Source organism: Zootoca vivipara, chromosome 7 (assembly GCF_965207765.1).
Source record: "Zootoca vivipara chromosome 7, rZooViv2.hap1.1, whole genome shotgun sequence".
In the NCBI taxonomy this organism is placed as follows: domain Eukaryota; kingdom Metazoa; phylum Chordata; class Lepidosauria; order Squamata; family Lacertidae; genus Zootoca; species Zootoca vivipara.
In genome coordinates this window covers 62,202,281-62,227,277 of record NC_142590.1, presented here as the reverse complement: position 1 = coordinate 62,227,277, position 24,997 = coordinate 62,202,281, and the positions used below count along the sequence as shown (strand labels likewise).

General features: G+C 44.3%; 1 protein-coding gene across 5 annotated transcripts in view; it reads left to right on the top strand.

Annotated features, from left to right (window-relative positions):
• SYT6 (synaptotagmin 6) overlaps positions 1-24,997 on the top strand; it is a 127,305-nt gene that overhangs the window by 91,006 nt on the left and 11,302 nt on the right. For 2 of the 5 annotated variants that reach the window (XM_088674409.1, XM_088674408.1), the window contains 4 exons: positions 10,417-10,537; positions 14,781-14,952; positions 15,491-15,641; positions 21,675-21,779. In XM_088674409.1, coding sequence (XP_088530535.1) covers positions 10,417-10,537; positions 14,781-14,952; positions 15,491-15,641; positions 21,675-21,779 — 549 coding nt within the window. Of the gene's footprint in view, positions 1-10,416; positions 10,538-14,780; positions 14,953-15,490; positions 15,642-21,674; positions 22,111-24,997 lie in introns of those variants that run through there. The other 3 variants (XM_088674411.1, XM_088674410.1, XM_088674407.1) reach the window with 2 other exon arrangements.

Genomic DNA, 24,997 nt, shown 5'->3' with positions numbered 1-24,997 from the left:
CATTTGCTGCCTAAATTACTTGGGGGGAGTCATGTTCATTTGTTGTTTCATAAAATTTATACACCACTTGATTGTAAACAAGCAAACATCAAACTTATTTGTAGGAGATGCAATAAGTGAGGGTCAAATGGTAAGGGGGAGATTGGAAGGGAGAGAGACTTATGAAGGAAAGCCCTTTTGGATAGGGGAGGACTCTGAAGAATCTGAATCACAAAGCAGGCTCAGCTAAGTGGCCACCTGGTGAACTAATGTGTGGGTCAGATGTGGGCTTGCTTTGGAATTCCTGCCAGTTCTGGAGTTCCAAGGTCTGGCTTTCTTTTCTTCTCCCCACCCTCCACTGCTGCCAACCTGGCGTTTCTTCTGCCCTTGCCACTCCCCCACCCTATCCCAGTCCTGGCGAGCTGCAGTGCAAAGGTGGCACCTCATCTCACATGCTACAACTGGCTTATATAGCAGGGGTGGGAAACATGCCTGCCTCCATGGACCCTTGTGGTCAGCCATGTTTCTTTCCTATATGGTATCCCCAGTAAGACATTGTACAGGCAAAACTATGGCTGCATGTTTTTGCAGGGTTATTCTTTTTACCCTGCAACGCCAAGTAAAAACACCTAAATGATGCCCAATGGAACTTGGTGCCATGACTCAGCACCAGGGTCTCTATCCAGGGTCTGTATCCCAGACTACATGGAGAAATCATAACAAAAAGTGTTTCTTGACCGTGTGCATCAAGAGACAACCGCTGCCCGACTCTCTAAACTCAGGATTACAGTAAAAGGTCTTCAAGAGGCAGATGACGTGAATGCCAAGCAGACTTCTAATTCCTGGATCTTCTCATCTTAGAAATTAAACGTTGGTGCCAAATAAACAAACTGCTTTCCAACACTGTCCTGGAACCGGTTTTTCTTCTCATCATTAGAAAGGAGCAACAGCCTTTTAAAAGGGAATTATCTTCTAGAAGCTCCAAACAGGCAGTTCTTCAGAAGTCTTGTCAAAAACATTGAACTGCTGATGGAGCATGTGTTTCTCTTTGTTACCATATGAACCTCCCACTGTGTCACAATCACATACCCCAGTTTATTGCCTATCAGTGCAGATAAATAATGGCCTGTGGATATAATAGGCATTGTCATTCAAACGATATGCATGTACTACGTCTTATGATGAATTATGTTGGGCAGGGTTTACTTCCCCCCCCAAAAAATATTTTATTCAAGTTGGCACCCCAATTCCATTGAAAATAAGAAATTAAGGGTTGTGGACTTCAGAAACAGCAAGGAAGCAAGGTAATTAAACTAACAATTGATGGCCGGGATTCCCATTCTGGAATTTCTAGAGTACAGGAAGCCAATGGCTTAAACAACAAACAGAAGCTATTGATGCAAGGTGTGTTATGCAGGTGTGGATTGATAACAAGTGTTGAAAAGTGTGAGCTATCTGCAATATGCTGTTCATGCAGCATGGTTCCAGCTCACATAACTCTGGAATGTGGTGATAATTCCATCTACTGTATGCTTATCACCAAATCTCAATTATTGTTGAATGTTGCCGTTTCATCACTTCCATACACTGATCTGAAAACCCAGGCAGCCCTTTCAAAATTTGTTTTCAATGAACTAGCATCCAGCTTATGCTTGTATGAATGGGAACTGTATACTCCTGCTGTATATGGATTTTTGCAATATTTCATCCTTTGTGAGCTAAACCTCAGCTTCCCTATATTTGGAAACATCGGGGGAATGATTCCCACCCCCATAGTACAAATATGCCTGAATAGATTATAACTCAGAAACTCAATAGAAAACTCTGCTTTTGAATTTTCGCTATTTGAATCCCTGCATATACTGTATATGTTACTATAACTGAAAGATTAAATAGTTCTCCCCTCCCCCTTCTAAAACTTATTATCCTCTATATATGTAACTCCCAGGGCAGCATAAATGAAACTGAACTACAATAGGTATTTTAGGACTTGAGACATCTTTTAATTCCCCCCCACACCATATCTCAGGCGTCACTCAGAACAGGTTACAGGACATCTTAAAGATATTTCAGCCTCATAACAAACTTGGTAAGTTCAGGAGAGAAACTGGCTTGTCCAAGGCCACACTATAGCTGCATTTTGGTGTAATGCTAAACTATGGTTTAAAGCAGTGATGGCGAACCTATGACACGCGTGTCAGATGTGACACACAGAGCCCTCCCTGCTGGCACATGCCCCATCGGCCAATTTGCGCTGTTGTTGTCCCCCCCCCCCATTTGTTCTCCTACTCCTCCTCACACTACAGCTTGTCCCCGGTTCCTTTTTTGTAGTTGCTGCTGGTAGCCAGAGATTGGTTTTTTAACCCACTCTGTGCTGGGTTTTTTGGCGCTTTGGCAGACTATGTCGATGCTGTGTTCTAGTTCCAGTGAAGGTATTATTCGTCATTTATTTCTGTTCTCCCCCCCCCCAAAAAAAAGAAGCACAGCAGTTTTGGGTTACCCCCCCCATAGCAAAGCAACTTTTGGACCTCCCCCAAAAACCTCCAAAACTTTGGTCAGCAGCTCCCACCAAAAAGCTCAACAAGTCTGGGCACTTTGTGGTAAATAAGGGTTTTTTGGTTTGGTTAGGTTAAATAATTGGTTTTTGGTTTATTAAATACAGTTGTGTATTACAATTATACATTTTTATTATTTAAACTATAAATATCGTGAAATTATCGGTTTTTTCTCGAAGTGACACACCACCCGAGTTATGCTCGGTTTTTTGGCGAATTTTGACACACCAAGCTCAAAAGGTTGCCCATCACTGGTTTAAAGGTAAAGGTAAAGGACCCCTGACAGTTAAGTCCAGTCGCAATCAACTCTTGGGTTGTGGCGCTCATCTCACTTTACAGGCCAAGGGAGCCGGCGTTTGTCTGCTTCACAGTTTTTCCAGGTCATGTGGCCTGCATGACTAAGCCGCTTCTGGCGCAACAGAACACCAAAACCAGAGCAGTGCACAGAAACACCGTTTACCTTCCCTCCGGAGCAGTACCTACGGTATTTATCTACTTGCACTTTTTGGGGTGCTTTCAAACTGCTAGGTTAGCAGGAGCTGGGACTGAGCAACGGGAGCTCACCCCGTCGCGAGGATTCAAACCGCTGACCTCCAGATCGGCAAGCCCAAGAGGCTTAGTGATTTAGACCACAGCGCCACCCGTGTCCCCTGCTATGGTTTTGCAGTATGTAAACAAGCCTTGGGTTAATCCACTCTGCTCTGACATCTCTTCCTCAGGTACAGCTGCAAGGAGGAAATTGGAAGATTTCACTTCTATTTTTGACATAATGACAGTTTATCATTATGTCAAAACCTGGAAAAACTTTGCTTACTCTTAATTATGGCTTAGGGAAACAATCCAACTTCAGGTGGTGGTTTGTGAAGTTGGCTCGTTTCCCGAAACCATTGTTAAGATTAGGGCTCCCATCTATTGATAAACTGTGGTTAACTGAACACAGAAGCAAAAAGCTTCCAATCTTCATCTTAACAACCACACCAGGGGAGTCCAGGCACATGAATCCATGCACATAACACTAAACCATCATTCAGCATTATGTCCAAACCAGACCAATGCAATTTTGTGTTTGGGCAAAGATATGAATCTTGCTCTCCCACTTCCAAATCCAGTCTTCTTCTGTTTCATGTTCACATGGCCTATAACAAGCAGGTGGTTTGGATTAAAGTGGCTAGATGTTTGTCACACTGTTGAGTGGCAAAGCAACTGCAATTTATGTGAAAGCTGGTAAAATAACACAACCTCCTAATTGGCTGAGTGTTTGAAAATACTATATAGAAATAACTAGGGCCTAGGCATCGAACTAAAGTGAGTGCTAACAGTGTGCTCCCTTTGCAATTCTCTACAGTACTTGGTATATGCTTTCCTAGTTATATGGTTAAATTAGTCAAGACCCTCCTGGCCTTAGTTCTGGGGGAAATGTAGCATACAATAAATGAAGGAGAAGGCAGGGGTGAACATGGCTCAAATTATGCTTATGCCATGTTGGCAGCACTTCCAAAGGGTTATCTGGAAATAACCAGGCATTAATAATACAGCCTGATTGTAGCAGTGATTAGGTATGACCTGCTCTGGCAGCTATCACCACTGGGCTATGAGATGCATTTCAGGAATGCCATCTCTTAGACAGAACCTTTAACATGCTCATCCCAATTAAGCTCAAGTATTTCTCATCAGGATTTGATGGAATTCTGTAGTGGATGGCTCTGCCCAGCAGCACACGCTGAGAAGCCTAGCTATTACATTCAGTCCCCGAAATTTGAACCATCTGGGTATGTGCTAACAAATACTGTATACCAGAGCAATCCAGTTATCCTGTAACGAAATTAGAATTTTCAGCCTCCAGTATGAGGGGCGTGCATCAGATTTTTATGTCTCCCAAATCAAGAACAAAGCTGGACCACTTTGCACAGATTTGGGGTTTGTCCAAGCCACAGTGGGGCCTCTCCAAAATGCCCTGAAATGATTTGGAGCAATACAGGGTTACAAAAAAAAAGTTGTGCAAAAATTGAAACACAAGGGTGGGAAGAGGGGGGAGGGAGAGCTCTTTTGTGACTGACAGGTCTAGCTTCTTATCAAAGAGAATGATTTCGTAGAATTGTAGAATTGGAAGGGACCACAAGAGTCATTGCAATTCAGTCACAATGTTTTGCAAATACTGAATACTGAGAAATCAGGGTTCAGGTCAGGGGTTCCCTGCCACTGGTGTGTGTTGCATCTCCCCACTCTGTTTTCTCTCCCCTTTCTATGTATATTTCATGAAATTTTAAGCTGCTTGCGGAAAACTTTGCCTCTTACCTTATTCACATAGTACAGTCAGATTGCAGTCTGAACATGATCCTACATAATGCAAGTAAATAATGTTGTTGTTGTTGTTGTTTGTCTGCACATTCATACACCCACTCTCAGATCCCAGAAAAGTTGGATAACCAAAGAGTTGATGCAGTCCAATGGCTTCTGCTTGGGACAATTTTTAGGATCAAAATGCTTCAGGTCTGCCATTATAGAGTGTGTGTTTTCGGAACTCTAACTTGGTTTCAACACCATGCTTGGAAGACTGAAAATAATGACACTGCAACTGAATGTGTCCAAAGCCCCATTTTATTTACCCCTGAATTTTCAAAACTTGCCTCCATAAACCAGGGAAGGGTTCCAAGGTTAGAGACAAGGGGTGAGGAAGATCTGAGATCTAGCATGTCTCATTCTGGCAGCCAAGCACAGTAAACATCACTCTTCTCAATAAGTTATCACACATGGAAGTGAGATGTGCCTTTGAGTCTCTCTTGCATTTTGTGTGTTACATGTGCATCTGGTTAATATGGTATAGCACACAGAAGGGAAATAAAATGTACATTAGCCTCAGCATAGCTTGTCCATTTGCATTACAAAACCCATTTAGGCCAAAGGCAATTTCGAGTCACACATGCAGAAACATTTAAGGAGTTGTGAAGTTAATGAGAGGAGTGTGAAGAGTCTGGACAATAAAGCTGCTGTATCAGTTTCCATGTTCCTTTTACTAGACATTTGCTCCTAAGAGGAGAAGGGGAAATGTCTATGGAACCGCTGCTTTTTTATTCTTGATTGGTCATCTTCAAGGTTTGTTTATCACGCTGGTGTGGTAGTAGCATCTGGTTGAAATTTTTGAATCGATGACTTATGAGAAATCTTGTTTGTGAAGCAATCTTTATGAGGAATAGTGGTGGTAAAGATGATGCTTTAACATCTCATGAGATATGGTAGCTATCTAGGAGGTTCCAGTCTCACTCCTAAGTTTGCGGGAGAAAGAGACAGCGCAAATGAGAAAAGTTCTATGGTGCCACCTAGAGGTATAGAGAAGACCTCGCTTAAATGGTTCTCCACAGCAGTCATAGCATAACCTACCATACTATTGTAAGGGCACAATGAACCATCCCATTCCAATTGTGAAGAAAACCAAAATGGAAAAGCTTTTAGGGATAGAGGAAGCTTAGAAGAACACAATCTTGTCCAGATCTCTGCCTCAGCATTCCAAAGGGATGCCCCAATGCCCCATGCCTTTTCTTATTCCTGAAATACATCATCATCATTATCCTCATTTATTGAGTTTATACCGGCCTATACCTGGGAGGTCTCAGGGCGGTTCACAGAAAAGATCACAACATATGTAATCAAATAAAAACAACAACCCAATTACACGCCGACGCCCCCCCCCCCCAGAAAAGAGCCACATTTTAAAAAGGTATAGGCATAGCTGTCAACTTTGGGATTTGAAAATAAGGGATCAGCAGCCTCACCTGTCCCGGGGACAGTCTACGGCAGGAATAGGCAACCTAAGGCCCGTGGGCCAGATGCGGCCCAATCGCCTTCTCAATCTGGCCCGCGGACGGTCCAGGAATTGGCGTGTTTTTACATGAGTAGAATGTGTCCTTTTATTTAAAATGCATTTCTGGGTTGTTTGTGGGGCATAGGAATTCATTCATTCCCCCCAAAAAAAAAAATATAGTCCGGCCCACCACATGTTCTGAGGGATGGTGGATCGGCCCACGGCTGAAAAAGGTGGCTGACCCCTGGTCTACGGTATATCTAACAATCCAGGATAGCAGTGGGAAGCGGTGCTGAAATAAGGGAATTTTCAGCAAAAAGGGGAAGGTTGACAGCTGTGGCTTGGAATAAGGGAGTTTCCCACAAAAAAGGGAGGGTTGACAGCTATGGGTATAGGATATCAAACAGATTGACCAAAGGCCTGGTTAAAACGGAACATCTTTGCCTGGCACCTAAGTGTGAGTAATGAAGACGCCAGGCAAACTTCCCTGGAGAGAGCATTCCACAGACAGGGAGCCACTGCAGAGAAGGCCCGTTCTCGTGTTGCCACACTCCACACCTCTCAAGGAGGAGGCATAACATCTTTGTGATGTGGAAACATCGAATCAAGTTCCATTTTCAAAGTACTCTTTAAAGGTATAACACAGGTAGCTTTTGCAGGACGTTGCAGCAAAACCCAGTTTCTGTCATCTCAGGGAGAGTTTGTTAACGTAGGTCACTCAGCACTTAGCAGTTCCGACCTTGTCAGTAATCTGCAAAAGGTTTCCTTGGGAAGCAAAGGCTAAATATTGACCTGCTTCAAAGAGGGCACACATGCAGATATGATGAAAACCGCTAATTAATCCTAGTTATTTTAAGCCACATTTGACATGCTGCAGGCCTTCCCTGGTGTTTGGTTGCTAGATGATGCAGAGGTACAATGATGGGTTGAGGGTGCCAGAACACCTGCAAAGGTCATTTTTACAGCAGTAGAGGTGTGACAAGTAAATAGATAGGTGAGCAAGCAGAGGACAAAGGAGATTATTTTAGAACTGAAATTGCCCATTGTGGGTTGGAAAATATACCTGCGGTACATCCTCTAATCATATATTTCATGGTGCCAGCTTGTAGAAGGAGCAACAATGATATGGCAAGGTGGGGTGGTTTGTTGGCTTAAGTTTGCATTTTCTATGATAGTTCAGTTTGTTAGAGATAAGAACACAGAAGAAGAGGCCTGCTGGATCCAGTCTAGCATCCTGTTCTCACAGTGGCCAATCAGATGTCAATGAAGCCCGCAAAGAGGACATGAGCCAGAACTGGCCAAGCCATTAGGCAGGGTGAGGCCACTGCTTCAGGCAGCAGAAGTCCTGCAGGCAGCACACTTACAGAGGTCCTGCTGCCTCCACCAGTGGTGGAGAAGCACCAAAATGGACCATGTTCATTTCTGGGTGAGAGCTCACCTGAAATTGGGTACAAGATCTCAAACTATTTGAGACAAGATCTCACCCAAAATCAGCAGGATGTTGCCCCAAATCAGTGCTGATAGCAGCACTGGGACATGGCTTGCTGGGCCAAAAATATCCTCCACCCTTGCCCTAGCTGGTGATGGAACCCTGGGAGCTGTCCTTTTTATAAACAGATTATTTATGTAACGTTTCTTAATAGGGCTGCATTATTTAGTGTTTTAATTGAATAGATTAATCACTCTTAAAACTTTTTGACAGACCAAAAATGTTTCTCCTCCAGTTAATTGGGCAGCAGAAGTTTAAATGTTTTTTTTTAATTTTTTAATCATTTATAAATGTTTGTAAAAGCTGCAGATGACTAGTCCCATTTTAAAAGAAACATTCCTTGTTGCGTGTAGATAGGAGAGCTAAAAGCACTCTGGAGGCCAGTCCATTAAGGCGAATGGAGTACTGCGTCCATGAAGTGCCCACCTACCCGACTTCTTAAAACCAGGGCAGTGGGTGGCCCTGCCTGTCAGCTTCCTCCCCCTTAGACTCAGCATTGCTTCTGGAGAAGGAAAAGAGGCTCCACATGCCATTTGCTCTGGCTCCACATACTGTTTGCCTTCCTGCTTTCTGCCCTACCAATGCCAGTGTGACCAGCCCCTGCTGTGAAAGCCTCACATCAGATGTTGCCGGTTACAACACACATGCATCTCGTGAAAATGAATAAAGTCTTGTTTGCTTTTTAGAACAATTATTTTTCTCCTGTAATTATTTATCTGGAGCATTTTTACCCCAGTAAAGAACCTCCCCCGCCCAAAAAAAAAAGTGGCTTATCAATATTAGTGGTAAGCCTGCCTTCAGGCTTAAAAGACATCACACAAAAGATAAGGGGATGGGAAGGGATGATGGGGAAAATGATCAGGCACCAGTTACAAAGTTTTTATATGACGAGCCAGTTGAAACGGAAAGACCATTCCAGGAGAAGAGGAGACAAATGTCCCTGGTCTCTCAGCAAGGCCTAGAGCAGGCATAGGCAAACTCGGCCCTCCAGATGTTTTGGGACTTCAACTCCCATCATGCCTAGCTAACAGGACCAGTGGTCAGGGATGATGGGAGTTGTAGTCCCAAAACATCTGGAGGGATGAGTTTGCCTATGCCTGGCCTAGAGCATGGTCCTACATCCCTTCCCTTCCTCCTTCTGTTTCAGTCTGATGTGAGGGATAGCTTAAAATGAACACCTAAGTTAGTTGTTCTAAGACTAAGTTAATGAGAAGATTCATAGAATTGTAGGGCCAGTAGCTAGAGGGTGGTGAGGGAAGGTCCCCGCCAGGGGCGCAGGCAAGGGGAGCACGAAATTGGCTTTCAAATATCTCCATAAATATGTCTATAAATAAAAATATTGATTAGTGTGTGAGGAATTGAATGGGTAGAGGGGGGGGTTGGAGGAGAGGTGGAAAGAAGAGCTAATTTGCCCGTTGCTAAGGGGCGCAATCTGGGCGGTTCTTCCAGGGGCGCAAGATCACCTAGCTACGGCACTGCCCAGGGGTCATCTAGTCCAACCCTCTGCAATTCAGGAATCAGAGCTAAAGAATTCCTGACAGATGGCCATCCAGCCTACACTGCAGGTATCAGAACTTACTTCCAGAAGATGATTTAAATATAGTCAAAATTATGACTACATGTCTGCCAATAGTGACTTGGCATCCACTCCATTCGCGCCACATTTCATAGATGCATTTTTGCAGTTATAGAAGCCCAATGCATAGTTTCTCAACCTGTCACCATTTTCAGAGTGGTATTAGTGAAGAGCACTTTGCTCCCTCTTGCCTTGCCTTGCCTTGTGCAAAGGAGGAAAATATTGGTCTACCAGACTTTTAGAAGACATCTGAAGGGAGCCCTGTTTAGGGAAACTTTTAATGTTTAACAGACTATTGTATTTTAATATTTTGTTGGAAGCCGCCCAGAGTGGCTGGGCGGGGTATTATTAATAATAAATAATAATAATAATTGTTTAGTCGTGTCTGACTCTTCGTGACCCCATGGACCAGAGTACGCCAGGCACTCCTGTCTTGCACTGCCTCCCGCAGTTTGGTCAAACTCATGTTCATAGCTTCGAGAACACTGTCCAACCATCTTGTCCGCTGTTGTCCCCTTCTCCTAGTGCCCTCAATCTTTCCCAACATCAGGGTCTTTTCCAAGGATTCTTCTCTTCTCATGAGGTGGCCAAAGTATTGGAGCCTCAGCTTCACGATCTGTCCTTCCAGGGAGCACTCAGGGCTGATTTCCTTAAGAATGGATAGGTTTGATCTTCTTGCAGTCCATGGGACTCTCAAGAGTCTCCTCCAGCACCATAATTCAAAATAATAATAATAATAATAATAATAATAATAATAATAATAATAATATGTTCAGGGCCAGCCCAAGACATTTTGGCACCTGAGGCAAACCACAAAATGGCGCTCCCCTCTCCACTAGGGAAGAAGGGGTGAGTGAAGATCTATATCCGGAACAAGGGGAGGAGAAAATAAAGGTCTGCTGCTATGAATCCTGAAGCCCAAGGTGGTTACCTCAGCTTGCCTCATGGATGGGCCGGCCCTGGCTACGTTTGCTCCTTACCCATTTCTAATGCTGTGTTTTTTTCTCTTTCATTAAAGGAAAGTGTGGACCTGGGGGAGATCATGTTTTCCCTTTGTTACCTGCCAACTGCAGGTCGCCTCACTTTAACAGTCATTAAGTGCAGGAATCTCAAAGCGATGGACATAACTGGTTACTCAGGTGAGTGTTCCGTTGCTCAGAGCAAGGGATTTCTATATGTGGTCTTGCTCCCGTGATGATATATTTGTTTCATTTATTTCACAAGACTGTAACAAAACCTCAAAGTTTTTAACAAAAAGTTGTTGCTGTTGGCCTCTGTCTGTCTCAAGAGACAATGGAGTGCACCTCCGGGGGTGAAGTGAAACTGCTGGAGAATCACAGTGGCTGCAGAGGCGAGTAACTCATAACTTCTGCCTCCCACATTGTTTTTGCTGAATTAGCAGCACCGAAATGACCTCCCTAGGGTGCAAGCCTGGGCAGTGTGTAGGGAGGTCCTGCATTGCCCATATGACAAGACCCCCACTCCAGGCCACCCTGATGTGGTTTAAAGGAAGGCAGAGCAATACATTAGGCACCAGCTTAGCTGCAGGAGTCGCCAGAAGGAGGCATACAAGGCACCATCCAGCTGTCTCTTCTCTGGATTTGTTTAGGATTCACTTCTTAGTTTTTTCTTCTCCTGAAGAAAGGCAGCAGAGATGGGCTATATGGGCTACTTTCCCAGGTTGACAAGCTCCATCTACCCCTCATTTCCCTCTGCAGTATGTGCAGTAACCACCTTGGTGACTGTTGGATGCATTATTGGTCCTGTCTGCTCAAGCTGCCAGAGCCTGTCTTCACATGCAGGGAAAGTTCCTAACTCACCAAGGGTTTGAGACCTACTGGCTACCCTCACCTGGTTCAACCTGCCAGTCGAAGCCCTTTCCCAGGCTGTGGCTGCTGTTGTATGCTTACAGCCTCTAGGAGCCACAGGTGGAGCTGAGCGCAGGGTGGGGACCAAAGGTGGGCAAACTACCCTAGAAGGAGCACGACGTGTCCCCCATCTAACACCCCATACATCCCAATTTACAAAAAAGCATAAAACCATAAAATCATCAGTAAACTGAAAACCAAATCAAAACACAGGTCAACATTCTGCCAAAACAAAAATGCTTTTAGAAGGCACAGAAAAGAGTACAGTCAATAGGCAGGGAGATCCAAAGTATGAATGGTGTCACTGTCTTGCTTTAATAATCAGACAATGAGTTTCTTTGTTATATGGATACCATTCATTCAAACTAGCCATCAATGAAACAGAAGTATTTCCTTCACATGCATACACAAAAAAAATAGTATGATGCTGTGGCGCAATAACTGGCAAAGGGCCCCCGGACATTTCACGGTCTATTGACCCAGAGCCTCCCTCGCCTTTATACTCATTTGCTGCCACCAACCAGTAACTGTACTGGTACACATATATTGGATTCCAGTCAGGTGAAAGGTAAACCAAACAATTAAGTCTATTTAAGATGATCTCACAAGCAAATAATTTCATCACAGTTTCTCAGGTACTTTTGCTTAAACTTATCCTTTCCTACTAGTTTTCCCAACGTCCTCCTGACTCTGAAATTCGCTTCTTAATTCTCTCTCAGACTCAGCACAATAGCTCACCTCTCTAGCTCTACTCTAACCCTCTCTCTCTCAACTCTCTCCCTTATATCCTCCCTGCTTCTGCCTACTGAGCTCCTATTGGCTCTTCACTCTCCTTTACTAATTAACTCTTGCTGGTCCCCAAGAGCAGTGTTTCCCAACCTTGTGCCTCCAGCTGTTTTCGGACTACAATTCCCATCATTCCTGACCACTAGCTAGCTAGGGATGATGGGAGTTGTAGTCCCAAAACATTTGGAGGCACAAGGTTGGGAAACACTGCCCTAGAGGTAAAACGCCACAGATGCACTGAAGATTTTGGCTGGAGCAGGTCAGAGGAAGTTCTTGAAAGCACTGTTGCTCTGGCAAGTCTGAGACTGCATCACTAGAGCTTGGTCAGAATCCAAGAACTAAGTAGAGAAAGATGGAGCATCAGGCATGCTGTAAAGATGGGGCTGATGGGAGTCCAAAACAAGGGAAGAACACCAGGTTGGCAAGGGCTGCCCTACTGTAACCAGATCTAACTATGTGTAACTGAAATATCTTCTTCTTCCCCTTCACTCTACCTCCCTCCCTATTTCTTGTTGTTTCCACGGTGTCAGATTTTAGCCAGAAAGCCCTCGGGGCAGAGCCCTGCCTTGTATACGTTGGTAGCACTCTATGAATTAATACAACAACAATTACAACAACAAAAAGGATAACACAATAATTTCACACTGATTTCCATAGAATTAAGGTGTGGCTAATTTTTGCAGGATCGCATCGTGTATTCCTATACCCTCCACCACTTTCCCAGTCAGCTGTGGAGCAAACCAATAGGAGAAGTGAGCCGAGGGTCAATCCAATTGATCTGACTGCAGATCTGATTGAAGCTCAGCTAACCCCAAACTGAGATTGCATCAGTTGGGTTTACTAATCACATCTTCTAATTCCTAAGATTTCATGGGCTTAATCTTTCAGGTGCTACAAGACTCTTTGGTTCTGTTTTGTTTTTTTGCTGTTTTGGATTAACACTGAAACTTTTCCACATGGATTATTTAAAAAATGATAGAGCTGATATAAACACACACACACACACACACACACACACACTTCTTTTTGAGGACTTTCATTGTGCAGATAGTTGAGTTTCTGCCATAAGAACTATTTTTAATGGCCCAGATTTCCACATATCAGTGTCTTGAGTATTGCTGGCAAACATTTTAATCTACAGCAGCAACAGCAGAGACTGTTTGGGCAGACAAACATTTCTGCTCAGATGGCATTTGATGCAGGTTGAATCACTGCAAATCCATGGTTCAGAGCTCAGTAGCTCAGCAGTGATGCCCTATATAGTTACTGGAACTTCTAAATACACAGTGATTTTCTCCAGCAGCCTACATAGAATTCAAACTATGTTGGAAACTCAGAAGCAATTTGCCAGAGTCAATCTCCAGGGCAGCTAGGGAGGTAATGCTGCCTTATTTTCCCTTCTCTTTTCCCCTCTGTTTCCATTGCCAAAAAAGCTGCTAAAACCCCTTACATGAATTCATTTCTTGAAAATAGTTCACAGACATGGTGCACAAGGAATGTGTTGAACCAAAGAGCTGGAAGGATGCTCATGAATGAAGAACACCTGTCTCATATTAAAGAACAGTAAATGGACTGGTGGACAAATTTAGCAATGAGCACGGAAAACAGGTTCAAAATACTTTGTTGGAAAAGGGGTGATCTGTGGGAGAGCTGCTTAATTACAAAATCACTACCTCCCCACAGAAAAGCAGGCCCACGTATATATACATGGTGTGGTATTCAATTAAGTTTTACTCAAGAGCAGACCCACTGAAGTTGATTGACACCACTGTTAAATCCATCAGTTCCAAAAGGTCTACTCTGAGTACAACTTACTTGAATACCACCAATGGTCTCTGGATTGACAGACAGCTGATTTAATGTCCCCAAAGTTAAAATAAAAAAAGTTTCTTCAAACCCATACTTTTCTAGTCTTCCATGTAATTCAATGAGCTCCATTGAATTTTGTAGAAAGAAGAGTTTGACAAAACAACAACAACCCCACCCCGTAAATATTTCCCTTCTGCAAAGCATGGGAGCAATAGTTATGACAGCCCTACAATTGACAAATTAAGAAATCTGGCACACCTGAGGAAGTGTTCATCACTAGGCTGTTACATGTTGGACTTGTAGCAAAGTGCTGCTGCTTGGAGTCCTCCGCTTCCAGGTTCCAGCCAGCCAACCAGCTGTGTCCTTTCTGCAAATATTCTATGTCATTCCCCTCCAATGGCTACTCAGGATTCTGTGGCCACTGAGCATGCTCAGTCCCTCATTGGGCTATTTTGGTGAGCCCCTCTTCTCCCCTGCAAAATATCTGTACATGGATATTATCGTGCATGGATAGTGCTGCTTTATCTCGATGTAGGGCCACACTCAGAAAATGAGCTTGCTGTTAGTTTATAGGATATTAGTTACTAATATGACATAAAGGTAATGTTATGTTCTGACTCCCCTTTTTTGCGCACATAGTTTTCATTGTAACCATAGTTGGGTTTGAATGATCAAACAGGATGCTACTGAAGATGTGGAAGAAGGGGTGAGATTGTGATGGCAATCCAGGATCCCATGTGTTCTTTTTGCCCAGAGCCTATGTGCATGCAAACCCAGAGACTGTCTTCTCTTCCACTCCTGCTTCCACATGTTCCATATCCCATTTGGTCATATGAGCAGCAGGGATCCCATGGATACTGGGAGGAGGAGAAAAGGCCTTTCATCAATGCTGTCATTTTTCCTTTCTCCTGCTCTCCAGATCCTTACGTCAAGGTGTCCTTGCTCTGTGATGGAAGGAGGCTGAAGAAGAAGAAAACCACCATTAAAAGAAACACACTTAATCCTAACTACAATGAGGCAATAATCTTTGATATCCCTCCAGAGAACATGGACCAAGTCAGCCTGCTTATCTCTGTTATGGATTACGACCGGTAGGAGGGAATCTCTGTAATGCTTAAATCCCATTCGAGCCATTTCCTCCTTCTTGAGTTTCCACGGTGTGACTCACTTGATTACGTGACTGGGTTGCACAAGAGACAAGTCATGTTATTAGAAATATCAAGCTGCACGCCTTGCTTCTCAAGTATATCCCCTTTGAGTCAGCAGGGCATGTTCCTAGAATTTAATTGGCTCTGGAAAGAGCATGACTCTGGATTCCTCTGAAGTCGTAAAGTTCATTGGTGATGGGGACAGGAGCATAAATTACATGCTCAGCTTCATGCTTGAAGATTCACATGGAGATCAGTCTTGATAATGACAGCATACACTCCCTATTTACCAGGGACAATCCTTATCCCATTTGCAGACATGTCTCTGATTTGCCTATGAGGCATGCTGTATTAAAATTCTGTTCTCATTTGTAGCTTCAGCAAGAAGGGTGGAAGAAGCAGAAGGGATGGGTTTAAATGTGTCACTGTGGCGAAAGAAAGCATGTCTAAAACATGTTCCATGTGTGGTTACCCCTTTCAGAGTTGGCCATAATGAGATTATTGGGGTTTGCCGTGTAGCAAACAATGCTGAGGGACTAGGCCGAGACCACTGGAACGAAATGCTGGCTTACCCACGGAAACCAATTGCACACTGGCACCCACTAGTAGAAGTGAAGAAATCCTTCAAGGAGGTATGTAAAGTATTTAATAACTTCATTTGAATGTATGTTTTGTAGGCCAAAATTATTTTTGGAGAAGCTTCCACTTGTACCTTGTGAATTTTGAAGGACACCTTACCCAATAATAAGCTTTGTAGCTCTACTATAAAAGTAAGAGTTAAGTTTACAGATACTGTTGGCGTGGTTGTGTTGTATTCATGCACACCTCCCTACCCATGTTTTGGCTCCGGAAACCTGCAGCAGTCCTTAAGCATTTTGGCGCGACTTCAACTTGCACAGAACCTTGTTAATAGACCAATTCATTTTAACCAGCTCAAATGTGCAGCTTTAATCCTTTTTAATTTCAGAGCAATGCACAAAACGTGCCTACTTGCATGGACTTTGAAGCTGGGAATAAAATGGAAGGAGTTAATGGAGCTGATCTTTGCTGAAGCAGAAGTACATAAGTCATCTGCAGCTTCCAGAACTGTTCAAAATCTAATATGATATCTACCGTAACATCTGCAGAACACAATGCTCTAGTGGCCAGCTTATAGGAGAAATACCCTACTATTATTACTTAATCACTTTTTTAAAAGAAAGGTGAACTCAAAACTTACAAGATGAACGTTAAAAGCAAGTGTAAAGCAAGAGTACAAGCAACCTAAAACGCACCTATACTGTGTATAAAGCAGAGCCAATTCAACCTCACCTACTAAAAGATAAATAGAAAATAAGATCCAAAGGCAGGATGAATGAGAACAGTTTTGCTTGGTGCCTAAAAGCAGATAGAGATGGCACCAGGTATGCCTCTCTGGGGAGAGTATTCTACTGAGCAGGCCCTTTCTTATGTCACCACCCTCCTATCCTAATTCATTAGAACCCAACACAGTTGTGCTGGGAGTGCTGTTGTGTGTTCAGACCATTTCTTGACTGAATTCTGCACCAGCTACCATTTCCATACCATCTTCGAAGGCTTCCATCAACAGATTAAGCAACAAAGCAAACCAACAATTGTGCTGCCCCAAATGGGGAAAGAAGCAAAGGAAGCACAAGGTACACCTCCAACTGACAGTATTTTGTGGGAGGGATTCAGGTGCATACCAGGAAATTTAGCTTTGCAAAATTAAAGCACCAATGCAACAAATCTGCTTTAAACAAGAAACAAACAAACAAACAAAAACCCCACCCTGGCATTCTGTGGTTTGAAAAGTGATGAGGAAATGCACTGAAAAGTGTGATATAAAGAATTGGTTAATAGAAAGTCATATAACCACCAAGCGAGCAAATCAGAATGTATTATTATGTTTATTATAATGTTTATTTATACACCGCCTTTTTTCTGACAGGACTCAAGGTGGCTTACATATAAAAATGAGAACTGCTAAAACATTTTTAAAACAATCATAAAAAGCAAGTAGACATTGTTGGAAGTAAAACCATATGCATATATAAAATATATTAAAATGAAGACTCAGTAAAGACTGGATACAATCTAACCTCCATGTAAATTTTGTATCAGCAAACTAGGGTGAATGTTCAACAGATAGGACATCTGGAGTTGCTCAGTCAGTTGCAGGATGCATGCACAAAAAAGTAAACAATTATGACTCAGTAATGTTCCTAGCTGCAATGCAAGGGAATAAAGGAAGAGCAATGAAGCCTGGGTTACCATCCATATAAAAGGTAAAGGGACCCCTGACCATTAGGTCCAGTCGTGACTGACTCTGGGGTTGCGCGCTCATCTCGCATTATTGGCCGAGGGAGCCGGCGTATAGCTTCCAGGTCATGTGGCCAGCATGACAAAGCCACTTCTGGCAAACCAGAGCAGCACATGGAAACGCCGTTTACCTTCCCGCTGTAGCGGTTCCTATTTATCTACTTGCATTTTGACGTGCTTTCGAACTGCTAGGTTGGCAGGAGCTGGGACCAAGCAACGGGAGCTCACCCTGTCACAGGGATTCGAACCGCCGACCTTCTGATCAGCAAGCCCTAGGCTCAGTGGTTTAACCACAGCGCCACCTGGGTCCCAATGAAACCCCAGATTGACACTGAACCACCTGTAAAGTGTCTCCTTGAGACAAAACACAGGAAAATTCAGGGCACTTGGCTAACTTCACCTGTATCAGCAAGATTACCACGATATGGCGCCATTGTGTTTGGTAGTCGTAAAGTACAGCCAGATACAGATGCAAAGAAGGATGCCAGTGTCTAGATGTCTATTTGGTTGATACACCAGCTCTGCCGCTATCAATTTAATGTTAACTCTTTAAAAAAAAAAGATTCAGTGGAGAACACACCGATGTTGCCTCTCCATCTCCCTCCCACGCTCTCTCTCTCCCCTTGTTATTTGTGGAGCTGAAGCTGAGCAATCCCATCAGGGACAAGAAGCTGCTGTGATCCTAGAACAAGTACTTACTTCCAAGTACATGCATGCTATGCATCCACCACTAAGTTTTGTTCCCTGTTGTTTTGTTTTGGTAGGAGAGTAAACAAGAAACTGCTTGGAACATATTCTGAAGGGGAAAGGAAAGCCTTAGCTGAAGCAGAAAGTTATTTAGATCAAGAGCCAAAACTCCCATTAAACAAGATACACAGATACCAAGTTACCTTGTTGTCCCAGAGAACCAAATATTTTAACCAGATGAGAGTGAGTGACTGAGTGAGAGGGGGGGGGAGGACACGCACACACACACAAACACACACACACACACACACACAGAGAGAGAGAGAGAGAGAGATTTGTGGATCTGTTTCCACAGATTGTTTTTTGCTTTTAAGCTCAGATCTCTTTGAGCTTCTCAGTAGACTGTAAGCAACATTTCCAAAGCTTCAACCATGGTTCTCTCGTTCAACACATGCCACCCAGATGTCCTGTAGGTTCTTTGGGATAGGGGCATGTGGTCACCTGCAGGTACTTATTTCATTAGCCACAGCACATCTTGCTGCAAGTTTAGGCGGTGGTGCAGTCCAAGGTATTGTTGTGTGCAGCCAGTCTCCCAGCAGGGGGAGACTCTAAGGGTTCCAATGCATGGAGGTTAATGGAGACTTTTCTTTAAGATGTATGGTTTTATTTACACATATATGCAACCTGTGCACCAGATGGAAAGACGCATGCCATTAGCACTCCAACAAATCTTGCTTCCCCATTAGGGGTCTAGTGGGGTCCCCAAAGCAATAGCCTTGGATTCCACCCAGAGGCTAAAAATAGACAGAATGTACAAATTACAGACATTTCTAATGTTTGCTCAGGAAAAGTTTGTTTACTGGAAGACTGAGCCTACGAAAAGCAAGTATAGACCCTTACATGGTCAGGCAAAGGCAGTGAGCATGCTCTGGAACTGATAATTTGTTGCAGTGAAGATCAGGGGGCGTTGTTCAATAAGTGAGGTGGATAATTCATGGCATTCGATAGCCTTCACTCCTCCGATGCTACTGAATAATTTTTATGTGATCTCTAATCCACTTTTGTAAGGCTGCATTAAATCAGTAGGCTCTGCAGTGCTGACAGGATTATTCAGTACAACCCAAAACAGCTCTAGAATATTACACACACACCATTTCACGGCACCCTGCTCTGGCATCTTCTGTAAATATAATCTATGGCTGTCTGGATCTGTGTATTGTACTGCTATTAACAAGACTCCAAGGGAAAGTCTTGCTAATACCCCCACTCAACACATCTCCAGCTCCCATATGCTTCCTCAGTTTTCAATCTCAGCACATTAAGGTTTCATGTAGTATGGGTGGATTTAGTTATTACAAAGCATATACATAAACCAGTTAATGTTCTCAAAATCTCTAAGCAGTGTGAAATATAAAAACAAACAATATCATTAAAACAAAACTATAGCCAAAAAGCAAAGAAAAAGACGAACCCATAAAAGCATATGAAAACAGGAATTCAGGCGATTCGAGCACATCAAACTGGGTCCAGTCTTATGGTCAGGGAGGGCCAGGTCAAAGTGATCAGTTTTTAGAATATATCTGAAGCAACTCATGGCTGCTGCTTCACATATAGGAGAGGGAAGGATATCCCAGAATATATCTAAACCATTTTCTGAAAGTATGGTTTGGGAACCAGAACCAGGGAGTCCTCTTTCACCAGGCTGCCCATGATGCAGCGAGACCACCTGGAGAGGAGCAATAACCATCATAGAGCCTAGCCAGATTAAAAGCAGGGCTTGGCTTCATTTAAATGTGAGCTTTCACAGGTGTTAATTACCATCAGAAGCCTCCACCTTTAGGTTCAAGTACAGAATGTACTTCTTTGATCTGCTTTTGCTAAGGCAAACTCTGGGCGTCATGCTGGGTGAGGAAGCATTCGTGAATAAATGAATAAGTGAAAGCCTCGAACCACTAAACCAAACACTGCAGAGCTTACAGATCCTTTGAGAATATGAAGAAGAATACGAACCAGATGTTACAGACGTTGGCCATCACACCCTCATGCACAATTGGTGGTTGCTCAGTTACAGCACTGATGGGCACCAATTATGAATCTCTAGAAAACAGCATTCCCTTGAGTTCAGCATATGTCATTATTTTGTTCAGAAAATGGCAAGCTCCAATTTTGCAGAAAATAAAACTATATATGCATCTGACACGTGCGGCATTGCTAAACATCTGGCCACTTGCAGGAGCATGTATGAGGCAGCTGTTGTTAAATCTCGCCATTATTTTCAGTAAGTGGTGCAGAAAGAGAATTCTGGATTTCTGAAAGCCTAGTTTCTTTTATTTGTTAGAGGTAGTTCAATCCTTGCCTAATCAAGAGGATTAGACAAATTCATGGAGAACTAGCGGGGGTTTCTAGTCATTATGACTTTGTTTTTCTTCCACTCTCAGAGGCAGTATGCTGTTGAATACCAGTTGCTTGCAAGTGCAATGGGGGAAAGTGCTGTTGCACTCGGGTCCTCCTTATATGCTCCCGTAGACATCTGAGAGCAGGATGCTGGACTAGATGGGCTTGTTAGTCTGAGCCAGCAAGGGTTTTCTTATGTTCTTATGATTGGCAGGAAAAGCATTGAGTAGTCTTCTGTGGTCTTTCACTTGCCCTTAAGTCCCTTGCAATCTTTATCTGCAGAAGCTACTTTATACCATGTCAGATCACTGATCCATCTATTATGTACACCAGTGATGGGAAATCTCCAGCCCATAATCCCAATTAGCTTCCTCGGGCCTCCCCATCTGACCTGCAAGGCTATTTGTACAATCCGCAACTTACCTGCCCTACACCTGATATCAGTTGATCATCACAGGAACAAAGGAAGTTGTGTTGTACCTTTGGTCCATCCAGCTCAATATTGTTGACAGTGAGTCTGGCAGCAGTTCTCCAGGGTTTCAGGCAGGGGACATTCCCAACCTTACTTGGAGATACTGGAGATAGAACCTGGGACCTTTTGCATGCCAACCAGATGCTCTTCCGCTAAGCTACGGCTGTCCCCCCTGCTTGCAGAAAGCAGCGAATGGTGCTTTGAAGCCGCATGGGTCACCTGACATCATTGTGACATCAGGCGACTGAAAGCTAGATGGCCCCACCCACCTGCCAAACCTGATGGTGGTCTCCGTGTTGAGTGGCAGCAGCTTTCCGGGTTTTCAAAGAGCAATCTCTTTCAGCCCTACCTAGAGGTGCTGGGGATTGGACTTGGGACCTTTTGCATGTAAAGCATGTCCTGTAACACTGAGCCACAACCTTTGCCAAACTGCACTCCTTACCCAGGAGAGAAACCAAAATATAAATTCTCAGGCGATATTCGGGTTACAACTGCTTGTGCTTTCTATTTGTCGTGCATGTGGTGTTAAGCGCGGAAAATATGCATGCATCAGTAACTTGGGTGGTGGGCTGCAAGACCCTGCACTGGTCTCACCATCATTTTGCGTAGAGCTACTGCTGGTTTATGTGGGCTGGATGTACAATGACTTCATGTCTGACACTCTTCAAGACTGCTATTTAGGTATGCCCTTTAAATACGCAAACTGAAACAGCCCCTTAGTGCTAATTTGTTTTAGCACAAACGTACCCTATAATTCATCCGCCAATGACCCTTTATCTATTTCTGCCAACAGCAAAATCCAGCACCTGGATTGAGCGCTCCCAAGGCAGTGATCCCTGTAGCAGAGTCATCCCACTCCTTTTCTCCTGTGATGCTGTCTCACTCCAAATATTCCAAGGTATCCACCAGACAAGGATCATTTTACAAGAAAATATTAAACAAAGAGATAACAACAACAACAGCGGCCTGTTTGAGTTTTTTGTTTGTTTGTTTGTTTTTGCAGTCACTTATGGGAAAAGGGCTTAGCAGAGATTTCCAGAGGATGAGTTTGGTCGTATCTGGTATTGCAAACTCATATTATCATCAGCTCATTACAATAAAATAGATCTAAAATTTAATAAGGCCATTTCAGTCTTTGGGGACCGTGACATTTATTTGTTTAAAATAATACATCAGGCACTTAATGAGTGTAGGTGACACCCTAGAGGGCTTGTTCAAAAGCAATTCCATCTGTGTATTTAGAGCAATGAAACTTCTCTGGAGAATCTGTCACAGTTGGAATCAATATTTTGTCAGCGTCTCAAGCTCCCTTTAAACACAAAGAGCTTAAAATTGGTTATTAGATGTTTTTTAAAGGGCTTTATTTGTTCTAGAATCTGCTAGCATTGAGGAATCAGATGTTCAGGTTCCATATTTGCAGTTTTTCCCTGTCTTGGAAAATTGATTCTGCATGGCAAGAGTTGGGGAACTTTGTCAGCCCAAGGAGACTTTCCAGGGGCCACCTGCCAGCTGCCAGTGGGGCCAGAGACAAAGCAAGTGGAGCAAATGGCTGTAACTTAGACATTTATACATGCATCTCTCTCCATCCAGGAAAGGAAGAGGCATCATCGGAATTCAAGGACACATTCCAGCCAGGCAAAAGACCCCGAGAAGGGCATGGAACAGGATTGCCCTAGGAAGGGTCATGGCTTAGGAAGAGTCCCAAGGGTGACATAGAGAGGCCCAGAGGCCCATATTTGGTCCCTAGGGCCTGAGGTTGCCCATCCCTTATCTATGGTTTGGAACCTAACTGTATGGATCTATGAAGCTATGGATTTGTTTTTGCAGGCCTGTTTCAGTGATGAATGATAGATAGAGAGGTTGATTTTGTTACTGGAGGGGTTGGGGGGAGGGGGGAGTTTAGAAATGTCCTTTGGAAATTCATGTTCCTTTATGTAGAAGTCTGCCATCAATAGAGACAGAGATACAAAACAGAGGACTGTGATGCAAGAGCCTTTCTTTACAGGCTATTTTACACCTTGTGCTTGTAGGGGAACATATGCTTTAGGACTTTGCCGGAAAATATAGTGTGAGTGCAAGAACCTGGTTTTTCTGCCACATAATATATGAAGCAAAGTTTAAGCCCCAGAAAGGCAAGGAGTACTGTATCCAGTTCTGGGCACTACAGTTTAAGAAGAATATTAACAAGCTAAAACGTATGCAGAGGAGAGTGACCAAGATGATCAAAGGTCTGGAAACCAAGCCTTAGGGGGAAAGATTGAAAGAGTTATATATGTTTAGTCTGGAGAAGAGAAGACTGGGAGGTGATATATCATCATCTTCAAATATCTGAAGGGTTGTCACATGGATGACAGAGCAAGCTTGTTTTCTCCTAGTCCAGAGTGTAGGACCCAAACCAATAGATTCAAATTTGAAGAAATCAGATCCTCTTCAAGGAGGGTACGCGTTGCGCTTGGACCCCCAGGCATCTCTCACCTCCTGGTGTGGGCAGGGCTATGCCCTGCTCCACTCCTGTTGGTCGTTTCACAATCACTTGGTCCTTAAAGCCAAAGGCTTGGTGTTATGTACTGAGCTGAATCCTAGAACAATAGGATTCAGAATCAGCGGGAGCTACCCAATCCAACTCCAGGTGGAAGTGAATCCGCAACCTGATTGGCCTGCTGGAGCAGCCAATCAGGCGGCTGGCAGAAGTGAATCCGCTACCTGATTGGCCTGTAGGAGCAGCCAATCAGGCTGCAGGCAGAAGTCAATCCACAATATAATTGGCCCACAGGTGTAGCCCTGAAGTAGCCAATCACGCAAGGCCCATTGTGTAAATAATGTATATAAGCAGATGGTTTTGGGAAAAGAGCCATTCGTCTTCTCTTCTTCTCCTTGATGACTATGAGCTGAATAAAGAGCATGAAATTCACTCTCGACTCCGAGTATATTTCACTGGCGACGAAGGTGGGATCCTGCTGAGCTGACCGCCACCACGCACTGCACCGCAGCACCGCCACCTGCTGCACCGCTGCATCGCACCGTGCATCCAGGCTTCAGCTCCAGGACCCAAGGAACCCAGAATGGCAACCGACAGCAGCTTCTTGCCATTCAAACCAGCATCAGGAGACTGGGAAGGGTACGCCGCCCGTTTCAACTTCCTCCTGCAAGCGAAAGAAGTCACCAACGATGCCATGAAGAGGGCGACATTCTTCAGCGTCTGTGGAGAGGAGATGTTTGAAATCGCCCGGGCTCTCCTTGCACCTAGAGATGTCGCTACCGTCTCTTACAAAACAATAATGGAACGGCTGAAGGAGCACTTTTCACCACAGCCCTCGGTGGTAGCTTGCCGAAATGCCTTCTACGCAAAGCGGCAAGCCCCGGGGGAAACCATAACTGGGTTTGTGACCTCCCTCCGCCAAGCCGCCCGGTTATGCAACTTCTCAGAGTTGGAGAACATGCTTCGTGACCGCCTCGTCGGTGGCCTGAGGGACGAGATGTTGCAACGACGCCTCTACGCCAAGAAAGACCTCACGTTCCAGATTGCTCTGGAGGAAGCCCTGGCAACCGAAGCCGCCGAGAGGTCAACGCAAGAGGCACGACCGGCCCCGCCATCCCAACCGAGGGTCTACCACGAAGACCTCACCGACGAATCCGAATCTGACAGGGAGGAAGTACACCGAGTACAGCGGCGCACTCAAGCCGCACACACACCACAGCAGCCTCGACGAGAAGGAGGGAACTGTGCAAGCTGCGGGGAGAACCACGAGAGGAGGACCTGTCGTTTCCGCAACGCAGAGTGCAGGCAGTGCAGAAAATTGGGACACATCGCCCGGGTGTGTCGGGCTCGACTCACCCGTCGACAAGCATCAGATGACCGACCCAGGAGCCCCAGGGCACACGGCACCATGCACCAAGGCAACTCGACGGAGATCACGGACTACCAGGTATTCCAGTTGCCCCATCCCAGCACAGAGAAAATTTATATAGAGGTACAGATAGAGGGAGCCCCATGCCGCATGGAGCTGGACACGGGTTCAACTCTATCCATAATCTCGGCCCGAACATTAAGGGAACTGTGCCCTAATGGGGGTCCCAAACTAAGGCCGGCCCCATTCACCCTCCGGGACTTCCAGA